General features: G+C 38.3%; 1 protein-coding gene across 1 annotated transcript; it reads left to right on the forward strand.

The window, feature by feature from the left end:
• Window positions 1-16,348: 16,348 nt before the first annotated feature.
• LOC119530323 (60S ribosomal protein L27a-like) lies at window positions 16,349-16,819 on the forward strand. Its single transcript, XM_037831444.1, has one exon. The coding sequence runs from the start codon at window positions 16,349-16,351 to the stop codon at window positions 16,817-16,819; it is 471 nt and encodes a 156-aa protein (XP_037687372.1).
• The last annotated feature ends 1,607 nt before the right edge of the window (window positions 16,820-18,426 follow it).

Genomic DNA, 18,426 nt, shown 5'->3' on the forward strand with positions numbered 1-18,426 from the left:
TTTTTTTTTCTTTTAAAAAGCCACATAATGTCTAGTTTATGGATGGATGAGTAGAAAAACAGGGGAAGGAAACAAACAGACAAAGGTACCCAGTGTTCTTTTTTACTTCAATTGCTCTTTTTCACTCTAATTATCATTCTTGTTATTTTTGTGTGTGTGCTAATGAAGGTGTCAGGGATTGATTTAGGTGATGAATGTACAACTATGTAATGGTACTGTGAACAATCGAAAGTACGATTTGTTTTGTATGACTGCGTGGTATGTGAATATATCTCAATAAAATGAAGATTAAAAAAAAAAAAAAAGCCACATAATGAAACCACTAATGAAACTTATTCTACTTCACATTGAAGTGGAAAATATCCAAAAGGAGCAGCTTCAGCTTTAATGAGGTGAACGTGCACTAAGAAGATTGTTCGCCTTTGCTGAATTTGGGATTTATATGGTTATTTGGTAACATTGTTTGAGAACTACTGGGTCTTAATGCAGTCCTGAATATTGCATAAGAATATAATTTATGCTATGTGAAAAAAATAAGACAGGACTTATCACTAGGAACTACAAAGACCAATCATCATTAATTTTTTAAGATTGTGTTTTATGAGAAAACACTTAAAGGTGTGCAGCTATTTTCTTATGTTGAAAAGACTGAAAGATTAAAACATAGCAAATAATCAATATTAAGTATTTAATATTTAAATATTAAGTATTTAAGTATTTAAGAGATACTATGTTTGCAAAATGCCTTAATTATTAATAAGCCAATGTGTTGTGATACAAGTATCTGTTAAAAAATTTGAAACCAACTATGTTTCTGGCATGATAAAATCATGGAATTAAATCAGGGGTTTACATTCACATAGAATGTTGATGTTTGAAACCTACTCCACGCCATTTTTAAAACTTAAGAATATTTTAGTATATCTTATTTTTTTTTCTTTTTTGCCAGAATCATCATGTCATGTATGTATGTGTTATGCCTATATAAAATTTTAAAAGGTGAATACTTATTTGTATGAATGCTTAACTGGAAATGTCCATGAAGTTGGCTAATATATGTTCACTTTTTATTGTATATACATTTCTAATATTTTCAGTTCTGTATCATTTAAGCTTCCTTCATTTGAGTAAATTCCCTAAATATTTCTTTTTGCTTTTTTTAAATACTGGTTTTATATTAATTCTAATTCTTTTTCACTACATATGTTTTAAGGGTTACACACAATGCTTTAGAAATGTTTACACTTAGTGCTGACCTTGTATTTTAAATTCCAACACTTTATAGTACTACCTCCTCCAATGGATGTTATGAAATGCCAGCAGACTGTATGATGTCTTTAAAAAAAGAAAAAAAAAACAATTTTTAGTGTCAATGAAACCAATTCTGAACTGTTGTAATAGCTGTATATCTTGCCTGTTTTGAAAGTGATTGGGGTTTAATACCATTACTGGGTGGTTCGTTTATCATCTCTTATTTAAAAAGTCTGACAAGTATCTGAGCAAAGATTTTTAGTAATTTCTCTGCAGTAATCCTTCAAGTACTTGAATGTAAATCTTTAGCATTTGCCCGGTTAGTGACTACTGATGTGAATACAAACATCTTTTCTGCTTTAAAGATGTTAAAAATGTTACATTTCACTCAGTTCTATTTTTATATAGCTATACTTCATATAGCTAAGTATTCCCCACAGTAAAAATCAATTGTAGTAATTGGTTATTTTCTTAAGTCTTTAGATTAGAATCATTTCAGATTACTGCACTTCTGTGATTTGAGGTGTTTTTCAGGAGGTGGGAATTTGGGTCATCTCTGAGACCTAAGATGATGAAATATAACCTTTCTTTGTTCACATTCTTTTAGTTATCGCTATCTTTATTTAACAGTTTGAACCAGTTAACTTGGTCAGAACGTGGTGCTAATGAGGCTAAGGACAGGAGTTTGATCCTTTTGTAGGTTTATTAACTTTATACACACACATAAAAAAATTTATTTCATAGCTACAGATTACACCCTCCCTCAAGTAACCATCTCACAAATTCAGCCCTTGGTCACAAGGAAGATTGTGTATATAGCTTAGCAAAAACCCTCCACCTTAAATGGAAAAATAATTCAAATAATTGGTATGTGTGATACTATTGACTTTTAATTTTATACTTAATATAATTAAAATACTGTTGTTATAAGTTCATCTGGGTTAAATCATTAACTAAACAGTGTCTTCTAAAATCAAACTTCAATAAATCAAATTTCAGTAAAAATTTACAACTACAGATGAAACATAGTAAGAAAAGGTATTATCCTATTAACTCTGGGTTCTTGTGCCTAAATTTGGGTTTGTTGAAAGAGTATATAATACTCCACTTTATATATTCTGAGCTATGTAACGCAGCAGTCTTTAGCTCATGAAGATTTTCAGTAGCATACACTCCTAATTTCTGTTCCTGACCTTTGCAGTTGTTTCGCTCAGTACCTACCTCTCAGTTATTGAGTTTTGACTAGTTTTAGGTGATTCTAAAATCGTTGGATGAAAATCATTAAGATAAGTATTGTTGAACACTTCTGTTGCTACTAAGCTCTTATGTTGTAGCATAAGCTCTTCTTATGCTACAACATTTTAATCACAACATTGTTGATCTCCACACAGAGCCAAAGAAAGTGTTTACAAAGTAAAAAAAAAAAAAAAAAAAAAAAGAAGCAGTGCTGTATTTTTTCAATTGCCTTTTCTGCATCAAATGAGAAAATCATTCTGTTAATATGGTGCATTATATTAATTGATTTTCTTATGTTGAAACCACCTTTGCATACCTGAGATATGTCCCATCTCATTGTGTGTACAATTCTTTTAATGTGCTGTTGGATTTGGTTTATGATAATTTAGTTGAGGCTTTTTGCATGCATATTCATTAGAGATATTAGTCTTTAATTTCTTTTCTTATGGTATCTTTACTTGGCTTTGGGATAAGGGTAATATTGGCCTCATGTATTGAATTAGGAAGTGCTCCACTCTTCTTCAATTTTGGGGAGAGTTTGAGCAGAATTGGTGTTGTTTCTTCTTGGAATGCCCAGTAAAATTTGAAGCCATCTTGTCCTAGGCTTCTCTTTTTTAGGAGCCATCTGGTCCTAGGCTTCTCTTTTTTAGGAGGTTTCTGATTACTGATTCAATCTCTTTGCTAGTTACTGCTTTGTTGAGTTCTTTTACTTCTTCTGGAGTCAGTGATGATAGTTTGTGTAGTCCTAGGAATTTGGCCATTTTATCTAGGTTATGTAATTTATTGGTATACAGTTGTTCATTGTATCCTCTTACAGATTTTATTTTTTCCTGTGAGGTTGTAGTAATGGCCCCTTTTGATTTCTGATTTTAGTATTTATTTTCTCTCCCTTTTGTTCTTTCATTTTAGTGGAAGTTTTTTTGATTATATCAATCTTTACCAAGAACAAACTTTGGGTTTTTTGATTCTTTCTATTGCTTTTTTTAAATTCTCTATTTCATTGTTCACTGCTCTAATCTTGGTTATTTCCTTCCTTCTGCTTGATTTGGGTTTAGCTTGTTCTTTTCCTAGCTTCTCCAGTTTTGAGGTTAGGTCTCTGATTTGACCTCTTCTTTTTTTTTTGATGTAAGTATTAGAGCTATAAATTTCTCTCTCAGGATCCCCTTTGCTTTCTCCCATAAGTTTTTTTTTTTTTCATTTTCATGTACATCAAGATAGTTCCTAATTTTCCTTGTGATTTCCACTTTACCCATTTGTTGTTCAAGAGTAAGTTGTTTTAATTTCCACATATTTGTGAATTTTCCATTTCTCCCTCTGTTATTGATTTCTAGCTTCATTCTATTGTGGTTGGAGAAGAATTACTGTATGGTTTCAATAATTTTTTAAATTTATTGAGATTTATTTTGTGAGCTAAGATATTATCTTTCCTAGAGAATGATCCATGTGCAGTAGAGAAGAGTTGTTTTCTGTTGCTGGGCAAAAACTTCTATATATGGCTGTTAGGTCTTGTTCATTTGGGGTACCATTAAGTCTTCCATTTACATTTTTGTCTTTTGTCTATATGTTTTATCCAATATTGAAAGTGGCATGTTAAAATCTCCTCCTCTAAATGTGAAACTGTCTGTTTCTCCCTTCAAATATGTCAGTATTTGTTTCATATATTTTGGAGCTCTGCTTTTTGGTGTATATATATATAATTGTTACTTCTTCTTGTTGAATTGACCCCTTTATCAGTATTCAATAACCATCTTTTCCCTCATAACAATCTTTTACTTAATTTCTATTTTATCTGATATTAGTGTATCTATCCAGCTCTCTTTTGGTTATTTCTTACATGGTATTTTTTTCCCATCCTTTCACTTTCAACTTACTTATGTCTTTCCATTTAAGGTGAGTCTCTTGCAGACAGCAGATAATTGTCTCATGCTTTTTATCTATTCTGCCAATCTCTGCCTTTGACTGGAGCATTTAATCCATTTGAAGTCACTACTGACAATAAAGGAATTTCTTCTGCCATTTTGCTACTAAGACTTTGTAAGTCTTATACCTTTTCTGTGCCTCAATTCTTCCATTAATTCCTACTCTCACATTTATTTGATTTTTTTTTTTTTTTTTTTTTTTTTTTTGTATTGCACCACATTGAATCCCTTCATATTTCTTTCTGGATTTTTTTCTTGTATTTGCTTTGTAATTACTGTTAGGGAAACTATGTACACCTGTAAAATGTCTATTGCCCAGATCTCACCCATCCCCATCTCATTGTTTGGGAAGTCACAAACACACCTTTAGTGGACAGCCCATGGCCTTCCACTACCCCACCTCCTTTTGTATTGTGTGCCATTCCACAATCTGGAGGAAATATTCAGTCTAGTGAAAAAGTCCAGATACACCTTAAACCCCAAAACTGTGAACAATCAGCCCAAGATTCTTATCAGAACAGGAATTCTCAGTGGCAGGGCCCCTTCCCCCAAGTTGCATAAAAACCACACTCAAACAGTATAGATATGTCTCTCTTCTCTGGTACAAAGTGGGGTTTGTGGAATTGCCTTCTATGAACCCTGACCTGGAGCAGTTTTTGGCCACTTCAGGAAACTGGCCATATGGGATCTCTTCCCTTGCTCTTTTGAACTCTTTATTCTCTATAAGTGACAAAGAGATTATTTGCCCTTTCTGGACACATAGTGTGCAAGTAATAAAGGAATCATTTGCTGAAAGTTTCTGTTGTGTCCTGAACCTGTGTTCCCATGAATGCACCACTGTAGCAACTCACTCCACAGTTACCTGGGTTGAAATTTAACATCCTAAGTATATAACAATCATATTTGATTTTATACTGACTTAACTTCAATAGCATACAAATACACTGTTCCTAAACCTCTATGCCCCCTACCTTTTTTAATTTGTTATAAATTATATCTATGTATAAAATATGTCAAAAACTGTAGATTTATCATGACTTTTCAATGCACTTGAATTTTAGCACCTGTAAGAAGTAAGAAGTGGGGTTACATACCAAAAAATACAATACATTAATAATGTCATTCATAATTACCCATATGGTTACCTTTATCAGAGGTCTTTACTTCTTTATATTGCTTTGAACCAGTCCAGTGTCCTTTCCTTTCAGTCTGTAGAACTCCCTTTAGCATTGCTTGGAATATCTTAATATTGCCCTCATTTATGAATGAAAGTCTCACCAGATCTAAAATTCTTGATTGGCAAAAGTTTTCTGTCCGTACTTTATACATTGCAACCCACTACCTTCTTGCCTTCATGGTTTCTGATAAGAAATCAAAACTTAATTTAATTGGGACACCCTTTTACATAACACATTTCTTTTGTCTTGCAGCTTTCAGAACTCTCTCCTTGTGCTTTGCATTTGATGATTTGATCAGTATGTGACAATGTGTGCTGGTTTGAATCTATTATGTACCCCAGAAAAGTTCTTTTAATCCAATCTTGTGGGTGCAGACTTACTGCAGGTGGGATCTTTTGGTTAGGTTTTTTCCATGGAGATGTGACCCACCCAATTAGGGGTAGGAACTTTTGATTAGATTATTTTCATGGAGATGTGAACTCACCCATGCAAGCTGGGTCTTAATTAGTTCACTGCAGGCCTTAAAAGAGCCAACACATACCCAGATGCTTAGAAAATTCCACAGGAGGAACAAACAAGGACACACAGAAGCCCATGGGCATTTTGGAGAGAAGGACCAGCAGATATTGTCATGTACCATCCTATGTGACAAAGGAACCCCAGATGCAGTTGGCCTTTCTTCAGTGAAAGTATTCTCTTGCTGATGCCTTAGTTTGGACACTTTTATGATCTTAGAACTGTAAATCTGTAACTTAATAAACCCCCTTTGTAGAAGCCAATCCATTTCTGGTATTTTGCAAACCAGGATAGATTTGGTATCAAAGAAGCTGGGTGTTGCTGAGTTTGCAAACACCAAATATGTTAGAATGGCTTTTTAAATGGATAAGGAGAAGATTCTGGAAGAACTGCGAGGAGCTTTGTAGAAAAGGCCTAGATTGCTTTGAAGTGACTGTTGGTAGAAATATGAACTCTAAAGATACTTCTGATGAGGCCTTAGACAGAATGATGGATGTGTCATTGCAAACTGGAAGGAAGATGATCATTGTTTTAAAGTGGCAGAGAATTTGGCAAAATTGAGTCCTCTTATTGGATGGAAGGCAGAACTTTTAAATGATGAGCTGTGGAATATACAGCATGGCTTCTCCTTGCAGCTTATAGTATAATGCATGAGGAAAGACATAAGCTGAGAACTGAATGCTTGGGTACAAAGAAATCAGAAATTCATGGTCTGGAACATTCTGGGCTTCCAGAAAATGATACCCCATAGAATAGTGCCCCACATGAGAATTTAACAAAACCTGAAATCAGCCATCCAATTCAGTACAAGCCAGGATTGGAGATAGGGTTATCCAGAAAGGATTTATGGAAAGTCCTACTGTCTGATGGTTCTGACCCCTGTATGCTGCATGCCAAGTCAAAAAAAAATTTTTGTGTGATCTGTATAAACAGAACCACTGCCAGTCTGGACTAAAATAGACAGAAAAGGGACAGACTGAAGGAAAATTTTCTTCAAAGGCAGAACCATGGAAGCTGAGGTGTGTTCAAGAAACCTCAGACCAGGAGAGTGAATCCCCCATGCATGTGGAGAGGTGTGTTAAAAGAGTATGAAGCACATTCCCTGGAGATTGGAGAGGTCTGGTTACTACCCAACTTTTCATAGAGGGGAAAGTGTGTGCCCTGGAGATGGCAGAGAGTCTGAGTGCCACTCAGATGTTTGAGGAAGGTGGAGCTGAGAATAAGGTGGTCTCCCCAGTACTTGGATATGTTGGAGCAATCATCCCAGGGTTTGGAGAGAGGAAAGCCACTGCATAAGCCTTTGGAAAGGATGGTACTGCCACTTTCTCAAATCCCAAGGATAAAACATCATTCTATAAATGACTCTCAGACTTTCAAATTTAATGGAGTTTGCCCTGTGGGTTTTAAGAAATGTTTAGGTACCATGACCCTTGTTTTAGTTTCAATTTCTCCCTATTGCAATGGGAAAATTTAGCCTATGACTGTCCCTCCTTTGTATATTGGAAGCAGATAACTTGTTCTGAGTTTCTCAGGTCCACAACCCAAGGTTGTTACCATGCCTGTAACTGATTTTGATTAGACTTTGTACTATCTCTTGTGACTGAAATAATTTAAGGCTTTTGTGATACTGTGATGAAATGAATGTATTTTGCATATGGAAAGAATATCTTTTTGGGGTCCAGAGGTTGGAAATGTGCTGGTTTGAATCTATTATATATCCCAGAAAAGGCATATTCTTTTAATTCAATCTTGTGGGTGGAAACTTACTGTGGGTGGAATCTTTTGATTAGGTTGTTTCCATGGAGCTGTGACCCACACAATTGGGGTAGAAACTTTTGTTTAGATTATTTCCATGGAGATGTGACCCTGCCCATCCAAGGTGGGTCTTAATTAGTTTACTGGAGTCCTTAAGAGAGCCAACACAGAGACACTTAAACAGAAAATGCCCCCAAGAGGAACAAGCAAGGACACACAGAAGCCCATAGACATTTTGGAGAGAAGGACCAGCAGATGTTGCCATGTGACTTCCCATGTGACAGAGGTACCCCAGATGCCATTGGCCTTTTTTCAGTGAAGGTATTCTCTTGTTGATGTCTTAGTTTGGATACATTTTTGGTCATAGAACTGTAAATTTGTAACCTAATAAACCCCCTTTATAAAAGCCAATCCATTACTGGTGTTTTGCATTTTGGCAGCTTTAGCAAACTGGAACATAGAGCATGTTTTTCTTCAAGTTTATCTCATTTGGTGTTCCCTGAACTTCTTGGATGTGCATATTCACATGTTTTGCTAAGTTTGGGAAGTTTTCTGTCATCATTTCTTTTTCTTTGAATATTCCTTCTGCCCCTTTCTCTTTTCCTTTACCTGGGATTTCTCTTTTTCTTTTTTCTTTTTCTTTTCCAGGATGCAGCACCAGGGACTGAGTTTGAGTACCTGCAGAGAGTACAATTCACTAGTATTTACTGTAATTTACCAGCCTGTCATCCTGCTCTTCCCTGGATGTTGCATACAGTTCCACTTGATTCCAGAGTTCCTGAATCAACTTCTGGAATTCATTCAGACAGTCTCTGTCTGTTTAAGAGTTTTTCTGATGGAGGGATTGATTTCTGGAGCTTCCTGCTCTACCATGCCCCCACAATCCTCAAAAAAAAAAAAAAAAAAAAAAGGAGCCTTTAGATGGAGCACTTAGCAGCCACATTTTCCTAGCTTCAACATGATAACTCATTTTTTTTACATCTGAAAATAGAGAACTGAGACATTGGCTTCTGCATAAGCTTGGTGTTGGTAAGGGGAACTTTGAGGAATAGGTTCAGGGCTCAAGGAAAATTTTATGGCAGAAGTTAAAGTCCAAGAAAGAAAAGGATTTAGAGAGCAATTTTAAATTGGGTTAAAATGAAGGATAGGTTGATAACACAGCTCCCACATATGAACTGCAAACCCTGCTGCAGTAGGTGATGCTGAAATGTGAGAGATGGGGTTTAGCAGGTGACAGATAATGTAAAACCACACTGCTTCTTGGCAGATTGAGGCTTCTTCTTCTTAGTCACTCCTAACTTAGCAGCCTAGTACTGAAACTAAAGTGAGGCTTCCCTGGCTGACTCTTTAAAAGTAAATACAGTCCAGACTTCCTTTGTTAACAATCTAGTAGACAGTGCTTTGAATAAAATCCAGTAAGTCTGGTGTCTTATTTGCAGAACTAGTCAAAACAAAAAAAGGATGCTATGTTGGAACATTCTCCTTGATTAATGAAAATCTCTAGTTTCATTTCTCCCCATGGTCACCCTCTTTGTTCATTCACTTATGCATTCAGTCAGCAGAGGAACCACAGGGATACAGCACTTCCATTGAGTGTGTCAAAACTACCTAACTGGCTTCTGTTTTGGCTTGTAAATACTTAGTTCTCACTAGCCTGTGACATGGGTCTGGCTCCATCTTCATTCTCTTGATCTGTTCTCAGGGATCCTCTTCCTCCAGTTCTTTTCCTGGGCCAACTTCTATACCAGTCAGAGTTCTTAAAAGAAACAGAATCAATAAGCCCACATGATTGTGGGTGATGAAAAGTCTGAATTCACTGAGTAGGCCAGAGGCTGGAAATTCAAATGAGAGTGATGTTGAATTACTGAGTCTGAATCACTTAGGTTGAAACTCAGGAAGGAATGGAGGGTATAGTCTTGAGATATAGTTCCTGCTGATCCCTAGACCCTTCAGTTATTATTAATAAGACCTCCAACTGATTGGATGAGGACCACCCACATTATGGAGGGTAATCTCCTTTACTTAAGGACAAATGATGGTAGATGCTAATCTCATCTGTGAAATAGCTCCACAGCATCAACTAGGCCAGTGTTTGACCAAACAACTGGACACAATACCATACCCAAGTTGACACATAAAATTAACCATCACAACTTCATAGGCTTCTGCACACTTTTAGCCCTCCCTTCTCTGCTACCCCATGCTCTTGAGGCAGGACTCTCTTGATAGCACATTTACAGGAAGGACAGAAGAATATGAAATGAAGGAAAAGCCTATGGAACTATCATCACCAGGGACCTGTTACCACCCCCAGGCGTGAAGGGGTTAGTGGAGGCCCTGGTTATCAGAACCCAGAGATAACCTGACTAGACCTAAAATCTTAGATAATGGAACACAGCCACTTCCAAACTGCATCCTTATTTAATACCCCCATTCTATCTTCTCCTACCTCCAAGCTCCTTCTGGAGCCTCCCATTACCAAATGTAACCACAATCTAAAACATAAGGGGACCCAAGTGTCTTTCTCCTAGAACATTGGCAAAAGATTGGAAAAGGAGGAGGGGATAAGCTAGGGTATTACTACTTGGAGTGGTATCTCTAGTAGTGGCTGGGTCTTCTCTGTGGTTCCAGTTCCTATCAGGCAGCCCTTAGAAAGATAGCTTACTAGCCCTTGTATTAGCCTATCACTAAGAATCACAACCAACATGGACTTCTTTGGAGTTTGGATGAAACATATACCACATTTGGGTGGGCTGCTCTAGAATTTACTAAGTACCTGAAAGTCTGCTTAACTGAGTGGTGCCCAGGGGAGAAGACTCTATAGCAGGCCCAGGCTGCCTAGCCACCCAGGAGATCTATGGTACTTGAAATTTTTGAAGCCAAAAACATGCTGTATGGAGTCTCAGACTCCATATGTAGGAGGATTATAGTGCAGGGTCCTAGAACAAATTCATGAACTCTTCTGCTATTTCTCTTCTGTGTAGAAACTCCTGGCTTCCTGCTGGCCCCTGGAAAAACTCAAATGCCTGACCATGGGACATCATGGGATGACCTAAGTTGTCCATCATGAATTGAAGTCTATCTGATCCACCAAGCCATAATGTTGAGCATGTGCAATAGCAATCCTTCATTGTTCCAACCCAGATTAGCCCTAAAACCAAAGAATACACCAGGCGCAAGAGTGGACATGGGTTTAAAATGCACCCCAATAAATGGAAAATGGCCATGGCCCAGAGAACCTATGTTAGCTATCACTGGGTATAGAGGCCAAAGTATTAAAGCAACACAGTAATTACTAATGCAGATTGGCCAGCCACCACCTTGAAAGTACAATGTATATATTATCTCCTATTCCAGAATATTTGTTAGGAATTGAGATTTTGCAGAATACCACTTTGCAAACTACCGTAGGTGAATTCTGTCTCTGGTGCCAAGTGCTCAAATCTGTCCAAAGAGGACATGCTAAGTGGTCACCAGTAAATATACCCTCCCCCAGATGCACAGTAGCAGTGCATCAACATAAGTTGCCAGGGAGATACTGAGAAATTACTCCTAACATCAAGGAATTAGAGACTGGGCATTATAATCCCCACTCTCAGCCCTTTTAATAGTTCAGACTGGTCAGTAAGAAAAGCCAATGGAATCTGGCAAATGACTATTGATTATAGAGAGCTTGATAAAGTAACTCCTCCTTTGTTTGCAGGTGTACCAAACAGGACATAAGTATGCAATTAGGTCAGTTTAGCTGTGTTAGACCTTGCTAATGCTTTTTTTAGTATCTCTTTAGACATCTGCAGCCAGCTTGCCTTCACCTTCATGTGGGAAAGGCAACAACAGACATTTTCTGTGCTACCGTAAGGATTTCTTCATGGTCCAACTATTTGCCATGGTTTGGTAGCTCAAAATTTTAAAATGTGGGAACATACAGCAAAGGTCACTCTCTTTTGTTATATTGATGATGTTATGCTGACAAGTAACTCTCTTGCAGAAGTGGAAACTGCCACTGAGACTATTCCCTCTGCTGTTGTTGATTAAGTGCAAAATACCCCATGCCACATAGTCTTAAATAGCTCATGGCTTTCCTTGGTTCACTGGGTTATTGGAGATTGTTTACATCCCATTTAGTGCAGATTCTAAAACTTTTGTATGTCCTAGTTAGGAAAGGAAAAACGGGAATGCGATGTTCCACAGCAGGCTGCTTTTGAAAAAGCAAAATGAGCTACTGCACAGGATCAGGCTTTATGGGGGTTGGACCTAGATGTGCTTTGCAAATTAGAGGTGGTCATTACTGATATTGGCTTTGGGTGGGGCTTGTGGCAAAGGCAACTGGTGAATCAAGTTCCCATTGGCTTTGGTCTCAGCTCTGGAAAGGAGCCAAACTGTACCACAGTCTCTTAAAAGAACTGTGTGCTGCTTATAATGCCCCTCCCATGCCGATCCTCCCAAAGTGGCTGCATCTGTGCCCACTGTTAATAGATGTGGAAGTATACTGGAGTCTGCCTGGTATACTAATGGATCAGCACATGGGCAGCCCACCACCTGGATGGCAGTAGCCATGATGGACACTATATTATGGGAAACTGTGACTATTCAAAGCAGCCAGTTGGCTGAATTAAGGGCTATATGGATGATCATTGTTCATGAACCAGGAGATGCACTAACTATTTGTACTGACTCTTTACCTGGCAATATTGAAGCAGATACTTTAGCAAAAGTTCATAGCCTGGAGCCAGCATCACATGAGGCTGCTGAATGGCTACATAGGAAAACAGGACACTGAGGAAACTAGACTCTGTGGAGGCTAGTGCAGCAATTCCAGTTGTCCATCCTGAGGCAGCAGCTGAAAGATGTTGTGGACACCTGCCCCTCCTGCTCACTGTGATGACCAAGAATTCTTCGTCACCAACTTGGTCACATTGGCTTCAAGCAGATCCTAGTCACCAAATGGCAAGTAGACTACATTGGGCCCCTTCCCTTATTTGAGGGTGCAAAATGTGCCTTTACAGACATAGACACAGCTACCGGGATGTTACTGGCCTTCCCGGTAGGAAAAGCCAACCAGACAGCTGCAATACATAGCCTAGAGAAATTATGTGCTTTCTTTGGAGTCCTCACACATGTGGATAGTGATAGAGGGACTATGTTTATCAGACAATTAACCCAAGCCTGGGCTACTGAACATGATGTCTTATGGACATTTCATTTGCCATACAAACCCACAGCAACAGGCTTAATTGAAAGAATGAATGGGATTTTAAAAGAGCAGCTAAAAGATGACAAAGAATCCTGTAGCACTGGACCCATCAGTTATATCCAGCCCTCACCAGCCTCAATTCACTACCTTGAGCAGCCACTCCCATTCCTGTTGAGTTGGTAACTGCAGGAAACAGGTGAGTGCTGTGAATTCAGGTAAAAGGAATGGCAACATTACAACCACAATGAGGTAATGAAAATAATTTGCTCTTGCCTGCAGCACAAGCATTAGAAATTGGAGAAAATAAAGTCGATTGGCCATGGTCCTGGCCAATGCAGCCACGCTGGGGTATTGGGGTCACCTAAGATTTAAGATATATATATATACCAACCCAGGACCCCTCCCCATACCTCAAGGTACTAAATGTATGACTCTGTGGACAGTTATCATTCCTAAGCTAACCATAGATTTAGCTTGAGAAGACTCTGCAATTGCAGGAGGTAAAAGTGTGGTTTCTAAAACCCCCTCACAGCACCCCTTCCCCAGGAACTCATCTGTCCACTAATGGAAACTTCACATCTATATCAGCAGGAATCATTCCTTATAGTTCCCTATAAGCATCTTTCTTTTCACCCATAGTACCATAGGGCAAAATTAAACCCAATGTTGAATTTACATGGACTTGCCACTTTTAGGTGTTACTGGCCTTTCTTGGACTGTAATCCCTGTGAATTGGACTATGTGGAACACCCTGCTGGCCTAGTGGAATTCAGCACATTGGAAAATAAGACTGAAAATCACAGATTTTATCAATTGTAGTAGCATCTCTTTGTGGGGTAGTTATTTCTATATAGGGAGGTACCCAGTTGTTCTGTTGTCTTTTATCCTGCAATGTCTGTCCTATGGTCAACACAGTCTGCTGCAGGGGGGTGGATTGTGGGGACCCAGGGCTCAAGACTCTGCCCCCTCTTCCACTATGAGATACACACAGCCACCTAAATGACCAGGCAACAGGCCCTTCTCCCACAGTGGGAAGCATTAAAACTTCCCTCCCTCAACCACAGGGGGAAGCATTAAAACTTCCCTCCCCTAATCACTGTTAGTAACCAAATCTTGGGAGACCTTTTTGTGACCAAATCTCACTAGACCCTGCTGTAACCAAATCTTGTGAGAAACTCCATTGTCACAAGCACCCCCCACCCCCACCCCAGGCACAGCTCTGTCTCTCTCTGTGGAATAGTGGAATGCTGACTTCACTCTACCAACCCACAACCATCAGGAAAAAATCATATCCTCTTTTGTAAGTCCCCAATTAAACTCATGGATAACTCCATGCCAAGCATGTTTTTTGGTCTTAGGGCTAATCTGGGTTGGAACACCCAGTGAAAGCAGAACCAAGTCTTACAATCAGGTAATATCAGACACTCAATGTAGACTCTTCAGTTTATAGACCAGGAAACTAAGACCTTGAAACAGAATGACTTAGTCAAGATCTCTATGCTAGTTAATGGAATGGAAAGGGAAGAACTTGAACTCAAGTCTTTTGACTCTTAATTCAGCATGTTTTCTCTACAATACTCCAAAACTCAATCATTGCAAGATTTCCTGGGGATGTCCCAGTATCTTTTCTCTAATTCATACATTGAACTTGTCAAGGCAAAAAATTTCTATGAGGAAATAATTAAACTCATTGGCACTTATCCTTTATCATTAAAAACCAACATAAAACAAAGTTCAATCATGTGAAAGCCATGCCTCAATAATGACCTTCTCTTCCCTGCAAATAGATAATACTCTAGCTAATACCATAACTGGTCTGTGACTTTCAGATGTTTAAGGATCATTAGTTAACCTGACATTTTATCTAACTATGGATTCTTCTCTGAGCTTTTTGAAATGGTTTTACATAACCCCTAGTAAAACAAACATAGGTAAACAAGAACAAAACTGAATGAACTCTCCTATAGCAATCACTACAAACTACCCTGAAAATCACCGAGTGAAGTAATGTAAGTAAATCAAACCCCGGATGACTAGAAGGTTCCCTTTTACAACTACCAGTATGAAAATTACCCCTCATGGTTGAAGCAATTTCTTGTGAGCCACTTCTATTTTCAGCCTATGTAAGTTCCTATTTCAAGCTGCTGTGGCTGGAAAGGCTACAGATTATTATGGGCCATGTACATTTTGTAATTTACAGAAGTGCTTGCAAATATCTTACTTTGGTCTAAGGCTGGGTGGGGGAAATTGTGGAAAATTGTATCAAAGTTCTACTTCCTGACCCCAGGGTTGAACACCAAGTGCTTGTCATTGAATTGGCGTTTGGTAAGTGTTTTTGAGAAGGATTGTTTGTTCTACTGGAGTCATGGAGAGACTTTGAAAGATATTAATTTCCTCATCTGGCTCAAGCCATCACATGCTTCTTTCCCACCAATTAAACATAGATAGTCAGGAAGCGTTTCATTCAATGCAGCAGAAAACATAGGCTACCTGCAGCAGAATAGTGATATCATTCTTCTCTATTTTTTCATCCCCCTCAAACAGTTGCTTATACAATTCCCACACTCACATCTCCCAAACACCAAAAGTGCATGGCCTATGGTAAATGCTCTATAAGTATTTGTTGATGAAGCACATAATGGACAATTTTATTAAAATTTTATTAAAGTGTGATCACAGACCCTTGGGTTTGCAGGGAAGTTCCAAGATAGTCAGAGGTCTTTGCATTGAGTGGCTCCAAGCTGAGGAGTTGGTAAGATATAGTTTTAATTCAGAAGAGAATAACCTCTGAAATTTATATATAAACTTCTTTCTACCTACCACAAATGTCAGAAGTGTCATTTTAGAGAATGTCTCTACTTTGTCTTTAGAAGCCAGTTTTTATGGTAGGAAGAACAAGTCTAAGGTAAAGCTCAGGCTTTCTCTTTCAGCAAAGCAATGTGCGAGCCAAGGTCCAAAGTGTTTATTCGAGTTACCATTCCACTTCAAAGAAGTGGATAGCTGTGGGGGATTTACAGAGGCAATTTATGGGAAGTCCAAACTCTTCACTAATTTCAGCCAATGCAACTACTATTCATATATATATATATATATATATATATATATATATATGATTTCAAACAATTTCACGTAATATAATAATTTAATAAAGCAGAACACATTCTCAAAATATTGGTCATAAACGGACCTCCAAAAACCTAAAGAACTGGTTTTCCATGGAAATGTGACCGACTACAGTTCCTTCCTTTTCTGCTCCTGTGTTTAAAACCTAACAGCCGTCTTTTGTCTTGGCTGTTGACATGCCTTCCAGATTGAGAAAGACCCAGAAACTCCAGGGCCACATGAGCCATGGCCATGGCCATATCGGCAAACACCAGAAGCATCTGGGAGGCCGGGGTAATGCTGATGGCATGCATCACCACAGGATCAACTTCGACAAATATCACCCAGGTTACTTTGGGAAGGTTGGTATGAGACATTATCACCTGAAGAGGAACCAGAGCTTCTGTCCAACTGTCAACCTTGATATATTGTGGACCTTAGTCAGTGAGCAGACATGGGTAAATGCTGCTAAAAACAAGACTGGAGTTGCTCCCATCATTGATGTGGTGCGATTGGGCTACTACAAAGTTCTGGGGAAGGGAAAGCTCCCAAAGCAGCCTGTGATTGTGAAGGCCAAATTCTTCAGCAGAAGAGCTGAGGAGAAGATCAAGGGTGTGGGGGAGTCTGTGTCCTCATGGCTTGAAGCCTTGTGGAGGGAGGTACATTAAATGCTAACAGATGCTTTCCCCTGTGGTTCGAGTGTAGACTCTTTGATCTGAGTGTAGACTCTGAGCATAGTCAGCATCAGGAACCCACCTTAACCAGGTTCTAAGAAGAAATGTGGAGGCCTTAGCTAATTATAGCAAACTTGAACCTTACTTTCATTTATAAAATGAGAATGATACCTCTTGATAAAATTTTAGTTGAACACCTGTTTGCATTATTTACAGTGGGTGGGAGAATGTACCCTCATCTATCCCTTGGGGATTGAGACAGTTTTGATGGGATAAGGCAGTTCTATAGAGCTAAATTCCTGATCCTAAGGGTTGCCTCCTGGTTTCCTTACCTTGGAATGAACCATTCTAATTATAACTAGAACCTAGAATTAGTAGTATTTCTTACAGTCAAAAAGGTAAGGAGAAAATCTGGAAATCCTGAAGGCCAGAAACTTAGTCAGGTTTGATAGGGTTTATATCTTCCTGTTGAAGCCAAACTATGGTAATGACCAATGCTCCTGTGCAATAAAGCCTATAGAGAATGGCCTTTCCTGAAGACAAATTCTAGTTTTTACCACAGAATGAAAGAATTTGTTTATAATACCCCAAACAGCAATTTCTCAGCTTCAGTTATTTAAATGTTTATTCTCCATTAGCTCCTTATTTACAAAATTAATAAGTACAATAAAATAAGGCCTTGAGAATATATATGTATATTAAAATAATAATAATAATAAAACCTAACAGCCAAGATAAATTCTGCTGGGGTGAAAGTAGTCCATGAATTATCCCTCTTTTGTAGCAATGCCACACACTAATTCTGTTAGGTAGGATTAAGATAGTGCTATAAATTCAGGCGGACTTGGTATGTGCAGACTTCTCTACTCCAGGCCCCAGTACAGTGACAGTATTTTTGTTTTATGACCAAAAAAAAAAAACATTGCTATTTCATGCCATGTAAAGTTTATCCATAAGATATCCTATCTGTCTCATGACACTATTTATGACTGGTGCCAGTAGATTAGGAAGGCTTCTCTTCTCACCTGGACAGCTTATTAAACATGTAGCAGCTCTAGTTCTGCCTCCAGAGCATTTGTTTCCATAAATTGTACCCTGAAATCCACATGTGTATAAGCACCCCAAATATTTCTGATGCTGATAGGACCCAGGCCACATTTTGCACAGGCATCACATCTACATAATTCACCCCCATGTCTCTCTCATGCCAGCAAGTACATGAAACAGTTACTGTGCAACAAACATCTTTTGAATGATGGACTTTGGAATCAGGAGACCTAGACTTGAGAGTGCATTCTTTCTGAACTGATCACTTAAACCTTAAGCTCCCAATTCTCTCATCTACAAAAGAAGAATAGCACCTATCTACACAGGGATAATATAAGAAGTTAATGTGTATGAAAGTGCTTTATAAAATATATAATGATTTTGCAATTTAGGGTAGTTTATATTAAGCTGTATGTTACCATTCCCACTGCATGTTACCACCCCTTGCAGTAATGGCTGCAGAGATTACCCTGTGGTTTAACAGCCATCAAAATTTATGATGTTTCTGCAACATCCTGTATGTGCCCTGTTTTATATATATATATATATATATA

This window comes from Choloepus didactylus, chromosome 3, assembly GCF_015220235.1.
Source record: "Choloepus didactylus isolate mChoDid1 chromosome 3, mChoDid1.pri, whole genome shotgun sequence".
NCBI classification, from domain to species: Eukaryota; Metazoa; Chordata; class Mammalia; order Pilosa; family Megalonychidae; genus Choloepus; species Choloepus didactylus.

What these genes read in the sequence shown, in the direction of transcription:
- LOC119530323 (XM_037831444.1), top strand. Translation starts at nt 16,349, where the DNA reads ATGCCTTCCAGATTGAGAAAGACCCAGAAACTCCAGGGCCACATGAGC.